This window comes from Dipteris shenzhenensis, chromosome 4 (genome assembly GCF_047967505.1).
Source record: "Dipteris shenzhenensis isolate YYH24624 ecotype China chromosome 4, Dip_SZ_1.0, whole genome shotgun sequence".
In the NCBI taxonomy this organism is placed as follows: Eukaryota; Viridiplantae; Streptophyta; class Polypodiopsida; order Gleicheniales; family Dipteridaceae; genus Dipteris; species Dipteris shenzhenensis.
Genome location: NC_141599.1, coordinates 40,935,012 through 40,942,688, shown reverse-complemented (window position 1 = coordinate 40,942,688; position 7,677 = coordinate 40,935,012). Strand labels below are relative to the sequence as shown.

Below are 7,677 nucleotides of genomic sequence, written 5' to 3'. Positions count from 1 at the left end.
AACAATCTGTAACATTTGACCTAGTCAGGTTGCATGCAAATTGATCAATTAGTAAGAGGACAAAGATGTGAAAAACAAGGTGGACATTGTCCAAGTGGCTTGCTCGTGGATGGGGCTGTTGTTTTGCAATGCACAACCATACTTGAACACCATGTGCACACGTGCCACTGCCAACACTACCAGTGCCTTGAAGGAACTAGCAGACGGCAAGCAGCCAATCAGCTCACCACAAAATCAAGACGCCAAATCATTTCTCGTTTTCAAGATTGAAACTCGTTACTAAGACGTCATTCGTGTCATTGACCTGCCCTCCTAAGGGTGGTATTACCAAATCCCCCCCAAAGCAATGCTCTAGGGGGAGGATAGACAACGTAAGCCATTTGGGTGTTTGCTCACTTGAGCTAGCAGCCCTGGAGAAAACCCTTCTTGCCTGTAAGCATAGGCCCAGAGAGGTCAATATTGCTAACAAAGAGAGCACAAATGCTTGGAGGCAGGGAGCTTTGTTCAGAGCGCATTCTCGCGTGAGAGCTCATCTGCGGGGCAAGCGCTTTGATGAAGACGCGAGTTGTTAGGCAGGTAGAACACGATTGTAAAGTGCACCGGCATCTTACTGCTCTGGCAGGATCCCATTTGTTTGTCCAAAAGTGCAATCTCGTGCGCTGTGTAAAATTTCATCTCCCGTTACTTCTGATCTGTCTGGCTATAATTGTATGTGTCCCCAGGTGGATATTCACTCATCTATCGTGACAAGTGTGAAAGTGCCTTGAGATCGAGAGAACAAAGGAAAACAGAGAGATAAAGAGAGGAAGGAAGAAAATACTTGGATTGTAGTTCAGAAATGAGACGGGCAGTAGCTACTGCTATGCAGAGAGCTCCATCAAAAGGAAACGACATGTTAGCCTCTCTTCGCTTTAGCGCTACGATCTCTGATACTTGCGACTTCGTAGTTCACAGCCCAAATTACGGGCAGGCGGTTGTCCGAAGCTCGTTGAGCTTGCGACGTGAGGAACCCAATTGCTCGGGCAGCAAACATTTGTTGTCATTCGTCCCTACCTTTGCAGAATATGCATTGGAAACAAAGGGTTACGGCAACACTTTCTCGAAGAGCATTCGCAGGGGCTTGGAATACTTTCAGGCCCCTTGCGCCCGGGGCAGCATCTCGGTTGTCCATCTGTGCGCTAGCGCTGATCATTACCCATATTAAAGCCCACGATTGCCAGATGCTGCAGAGTGCCCCACAGAGTCTTTGGACAGTGACATTCTATGGAACCCTCCCTTCATGGCAACGAAGCCACGCTGAGCAGCTTCTAAAGAAGCATACTTAGGAAGTTGGCTGTAGGAAGGTTTTGATGATAAGCATCGTTTCAGCACGTTTTTCAAAGCCTACGTTTGAGATGTTCTCACGGACAGTTCTTGCTGGAACTGTGCAGCATGGAGCGAGACGAGGGTTTGTGTGGCCATTTCTTTGGACGTTTGAGAAGATTATGCAAAGAGGGACTGCTTGATGAAGCAGTTCAGGCTGTAGGCCTTATAAATAAAAGAGGCCTTTATATTCATCCCAGCATATTCTATATCCTTTTGCAGGGTTGCATCAACAAGGCACACCTAGTATATGGCAGAGACGTGCATCGACTTATTGTGAGAAGTGGATTTGAGTCGGATACCTTTCTGGGTAGCCACCTCATTCGGATGTTCGCTTCATGTGGGAGTTTATTGGAAGCCAATCAAGTGTTTAATAGATTGTCCAAACCAAATGTTTTTACATGGAGTGCTATCATCTCAGCAAATGTCAACCTAGGACAAGGTGAACATGCTATCAAACTGTACCACCAAATGCAACAGTCGAGCGTGAAACCAGACGGACACATCTTTGTTGCAGCTCTTAAAGCTTGTGCCAGCACTTCAGCCCTGACAGAAGGAAAACTTATTGAAGCTCACATCAGTGAAAGCGATTGCCAGCCAAACATTTTTGTTGGAAACACACTTATTGACATGTATGCCAAATGTGGGAGCCTTGAAGATGCTGGTAGGGTGTTTGACGGATTACCGAAGCAAGATGTAGTGACATGGAGCACAATGATTGCAGGGTACACCCACAATGGGCATATTCAGGAGGCTTTTAACCTCTTTGAACGAATGGAAAAGGAGGGAGTCAAGCCAGACCAGGTCACGTTTGTCAGCATTTTGAAGGCATGCGTTAGCCAGGCAGCCCTGACTCAGGGCAAGCTTGTTCACAAGCGAATTGTCGAACATGGTTTTGAGCTGGATACGTATGTGGGCAACACCCTTATCTGCATGTATGGTATGTGTGGAAACCTAGATCTGGCTCGCAGAGTATTTGACAGTTTGCCAAAGGGCAGGGTAGTGACGTGGAATGCCATGATTACAGGATATTGTCAGTATGGGAATAGTCTGGAGGCTCTCCAACTTTTTGAACTCATGAATCGGAAGGAAATCAAGCCAAATCATGTAACATTTGTGTGTATCCTCAAAGCTTGTTCCAGCATAATGTCTTTAGACCAGGGCAAGCTTATTCATGCCCAAATTATTGGAAGTAATTTGGAGTTGGATCTCTCTGTTGGCAACTCTCTCATTCACATGTATGCCAAATGTGGGAGCCTTTATGAAGCAAGCAGGGTATTTGACAAACTGCCAAAACTTGGTGTTGTCACTTGGAACACAATAATAACAGGATATTCCCAACATGGTCAAGGTCATAAGGCTCTTGATCTCTTTTACCAGATGCAAAAGAAGGGTGTGCTACCGGACCAGGCGACATGTTTGTGCGTCTTAAAAGCATGTTCCAGCATGGCAGCCCAAGATCAGGGGATGGAGATTCATGTCCATATAACGGAGGCTGGATTTGAGGCTGATGTGTCAGTCGCAAACACTCTGATTGACATGTATGCCAAATGTGGTAATTTAGAGGATGCTCGCCTAGTGTTTGACAATTTGCCAAAGCACGATGTTGTCACGTGGAATGCAATGATTGCAGGATATTCCCTGCACTTAAATGACCAGGAGGCTTTATTACTTTTCCGGCGGATGCAAATGGAGGGTATGGAGCCAGATCGGATTACGTTTCTTAGCATTGTGAAGGTGTGTTCCTGTGTCTCAGCTTTAGATCAAGGCCAGCTTAATCATGGCCATATAATTGAATGTGGTTTTGAACTAGATCCAAGTGTTCAAAGTGCTCTCATGCACATGTATGCAAAATGTGGGAATATCAAGGATGCTACTTATGTGTTTCATAGCCTGTCAAAGCGAGATTTGGCTACATGGAATGCAATGATTGCAGCACATGCTCAGCATAGTGATTATAACCTATTGCAACAATGCTATACGGACATGCAAGAAGTTTTGCAGCCAGATGATGTGACATTTGTTAGCCTTCTATCTGCATGTAGCCATTTGGGTCTCGTGGATGAAGGCAACCACTATTTCACATCAATGCATCAAGACCATGGCATTGTACCAACGCCGGACCATTATAACTGTATGGTTGACCTTCTTGGTCGTGCAGGACTTTTGGATGAGGCAGAGGACTTACTCCAGAGTATGCCATCGTTACCTAATATTTTAGGGTGGACCGCTTTGCTTGGTCACTGCAAAACATATGGCAATCTCGAGGTAGGAAGGAGTTGCTTTGATAACTCTATCATATTGGATCGGGCAGATGCTGCTGGATATGTGCTCATGTCAGGAATTTTGACTCATGCTGGAATGGAGGAGGACGCGGACAAAGTAGGAAACCTCAGAAAGTTTGTGAAAGCACTTAAAAAGCCAGGACAGGCTTTTATTGAGGTTCATAATGAACTTCACGATTTCACTGTTGGGGTAAAGGTTCAGGTTCAAGGTGATGAAGTTTATGCTAAATTGGAAAGATTGAGTGCTCAAATGAAAGAGAGAGGATACCTGCCGTGTGTAGACTTGGTGCTGCAATCAATGTCAGACAAGGAAACAAAAGATGCCTTTTGTGGGCAACGTGGAGCCTGGCCATAGTCGATGGAGGCTGAACCACCTCTTTCTCTAAGAATATTTGAGTACCATCAAGTGCGACAAAATATGCAACATTATTAAAAAATGGCACTGGAACCTAAGGGTGAGACATGTCTTTTTTATGGGTGGAGCTACAAAATAGTCCAATTGACATCTGTCAGTGGATGGTATCTGACAAACTGTCAAATCACTTAATGTGGCTGCCCAACTTAGCTGGTACCAAATTGCCACTCAGTCCCCCTGGCTGATCAGGCATGAATGCATGACAACCAGATGTTCCTTGCACAGCTCACTTTCTCATCCAATATGCGTCCAAAATCCTCCTCAACCAGCTATACTGTACATTTTACTAAGTTTTCTATTAGCCTATAGGAAGCTGTTGTACACCACCTGCTGGAAGTTGCTCGTTTTCGGTACTTGTGATGCCAATTTTGGAGCAGCGATGGTTTTTAAGTGTTGATCTCAGCTCGCCTACCCTAGACTAGCAGTAGTACCATACTCCATTAGCCTCTTAGCCTCTCCCTCCTTCCCTCCATCGTGCATTGGGTCGGCTCCCATCGTCACGTGTGCATTTATACCTTGCAGCAAAGTAAGGGGTCTTTCCCCCTCCTTTCTCTAGCAGTCAATGCCGCAGCAATTGATGGGTCTACCAATCTTACATCATGGACCCATCTAGCATTGCTGCTCTCATGCGAGTGTTCAGGGAGCAGGATTGTATCCTTGAGCACAATTGGTTCCTTTCCAAGCAGCTCCAGATCGAGATCCAGATCAAGTGCTGTCGAAGTTCTTCATCTGCTCAAGGATCTTCCTCCTCAAACTATCCTTTGGCAATCTCCATCACAGCATCACAATCAGTTTAACAATCTGTTTCTCTGGGATCTATCAGCCTAGGGGACCCTTCAATTTCTACAGTACAGCTGCACGGAGTGCCTCAGGGTCTTCTGTTGGAAAGGTCACCTCCCCATCTGTAAGCCCCCAAATGAGGAGAGCGTGGGGAAGGGAGACCTAGGGCAGAAGATGCCCAGAGAAGAGAAAGGGAGGGGGACTGCCACATGGGCAGCACCTCACACAAAGCAAGAAGGGTACCTGGCAAGTCGTGGAGCTCCTGACGGGGCAGACATGTGGACATCAGGGACCTGCAGCAGCCTGATTGCATAGGGATTTCCAGCAAGGACAGACGGCGCTTCAGTACGGAGGAGGTACGGGATGCATACGTGGCTGTACGGGGCTGGTATAGACCTGGCAGGAGGCAAGGATGCTGCAGCAGAGAGGCGCAACCATGGCGCTGCAAACAGGGCAGGCTGGAGTCTGTAGGAAGGCCCGCAATAGGGCGCATATGGCCTGGGCCAGTGGCGCAGTACCACGTGGCAAGGCGTGTACAGATGGGCCTGCAAGCGGGCTCGAGTCTAGAGATAGCCAGCAGATAGGAGGAGGACCTTGTGGTAAGATCAGAGGACCACATCATTGGTGGGACTCTGGATCTGTCTCTTTTGTATCGTGTCCATAGTTGTGGACGGAAATATATATTTTGGTGGTTTCTCTATCTGGTTGGTTCATTGTCTATTGATGAGTCTGCACATCTATTGAATGCACATAAGTAAAGAAGTTTGTGATTCCACCCCCACACCGCACACTGTGTGAGCTCCTGGGCATTACTATAAATCTTCCGTTGCGTGTACCCTCTGTTGGGTCATTTCTAACATCTTCCTCCCATGACGTTATTGCAGCCAGTTCCATAGCCAGCTCTCATGCGACTTCCCTCAGCTTAGTCAGCAAAGGTGTAGGTTGAGTCTCTTGGGTCTACCATCCAAGGGGGCTTCTCATTTCTCCACTTGGCTCTCACAGCTCTTCCATCCCTGGGGCCATCTCCACTCAGTCAACATGCACAGATAATGAGCCTCTTGGGTCTACCACCATGGGGATCATCCAGTTTCTGAACCTTATTCTCTTTGGGGTTCCCACCCGAGGGGATCATTCAATCAGTGCAGTTCAGTCAGATGGGTCTTCCACTCGTCCGCATTTTTCAGCATGTCGAGTTAGGTCTTAATGGTCTTCCACTCGTGTCATGTGCACGGATTGGTATCTGACGTGTACTAGGTACACATGACTAGCTCAGGTTAGCCTGGGGAGGCTTAGAGCTAGGCAAGCTTGATTCTCGGGTTGAGTGGCAAGGGTACGAACTATTTATAGTGGATCTGATTGGGAGTTCGTGCCAGTAGCTCAGCTCGTGGCTCGGAGGGGACATCTTTTGATTCGGGATCACATCCCGTAGATGTCATGGTTGGGTGGTGAGCAGCCTGCTCAGATCTGACGTGGTGTGTGGTTGTTTTGCAGATTAGGGGTTTCAGGAGTGCTGGGATGTGTCAGTTGGTATCAGAGCCAACTCCTGAGGTAGGAACTTCTGATGCGAGAATTTTTGACGAATTTTTCCTCGAGGTATGCCCTGAAATTCGAAATTCGTTGCTGCGTTATCTACTGGGTTCCTGGGTTAGCAGGGGTGGACAGATGTTAGGAAAAGGAAGAAGAAAGGAGGGAGAGATTTCGAGTTTCCTGAAGGGGCCTGTGAGAGAAGGTTGTAGGAAGCAGGAGAGAGAGCAGAGAATTAGGAAAGAGGGAGGCGGAGAGCTGACAAGGAAGTACGAAATCAGGCAGGTACAGGGAGAGGCGAAAAGGGCAGCGAACAGGCTGCGATCAGCCTGTGTGGAGGGTGTTTTTTTCGAAAAAAGCACCCCCTCCAAAGCTGGAGCAGGTTGGCCTTTTTTGGAAGCAAGGCTTCCTAATAAGGCTGCCCTGCTCCCTATATAGATGGGGCAGGGTACCAGCCCACCCACAGCCTCGCAAAGAGCCTAGAAGTTGCATCGAGTTGCGTGCCTGCCTGCTCCCGTCCTACTCGAGCCTGTTTTGCGCCTGCGCCAGCCCTGCATCAGCACCGTACAGCTGCGTCAGCAACCGTACTCTGCCTGCGTCAACCATCGCCATCCGTCCGTACATCCGTACAGCTGCGCAGCGTCTCGTACGGTACCTGCGTCAGTTGTACCTACAATCCGTACGGATGCCGTACAGCCACGTCAGCTGCGGTACGGCCTCCGTCAGCAACTGTATGGACTACGTTAGCAGTCGTACAGCCACGTCAGCAGACCGTACGGCCTGCGTTAGCAGCCGTACAGCCACGCCAGCAGACCGTACAGCCACGTCAGCAGCTCGTTCGCTACAGGATTTCGTACGTGCATCCGGTGGTGGGTTTAGCGAAGTTTCGGGATTCGTGGGCTTCGGGTTCGCCAGTTTTTCAGCATCTCTTTCCGTCAGCATCTCTTGGGACGGTTTTTCTCTGCTCCATTCTTCTTTGCGCTTCGATTCAGTCAGTTATTTCTCTCAGTTTATATTCAAATCAGATTTCAGTTATGTCTGATTCTGCAAATCCCGAGTTTACCATGGGAGAGCAGGATTTGGATTACACTCCTGTGGGAGAGGAGGATCAGGGTCTCTATGATGACCTGATAACAAAAAAGGCCTTCAGTGAATTTACGACTGCTCTAGATGGAAAATTCGAGCAGGTCAATGCAAATCAAACGGGGTTGACACAGCAACTCCAAGGGATTCAAGCAACTCTCACCCTTCTGGCTAGCACTGTGCAGGCACTCACACATGTGGATGCCATGGCTTCAGTGCTAGGCTCGA

General features: G+C 48.1%; 1 protein-coding gene across 1 annotated transcript; it reads left to right on the top strand.

The window, feature by feature from the left end:
- Nucleotides 1-420: 420 nt before the first annotated feature.
- LOC147902871 (pentatricopeptide repeat-containing protein At2g33680-like) lies at nucleotides 421-4,714 on the top strand. Its single transcript, XM_087374249.1, has 2 exons — nucleotides 421-576; nucleotides 723-4,714. Exon 2 carries the CDS (start codon nucleotides 1,432-1,434, stop codon nucleotides 4,000-4,002), a length of 2,571 nt encoding a protein of 856 aa, XP_087230375.1. The 5' UTR covers nucleotides 421-576; nucleotides 723-1,431; the 3' UTR covers nucleotides 4,003-4,714.
- The last annotated feature ends 2,963 nt before the right edge of the window (nucleotides 4,715-7,677 follow it).

What these genes read in the sequence shown, in the direction of transcription:
- LOC147902871 (XM_087374249.1), top strand. Translation starts at nt 1,432, where the DNA reads ATGGAGCGAGACGAGGGTTTGTGTGGCCATTTCTTTGGACGTTTGAGA.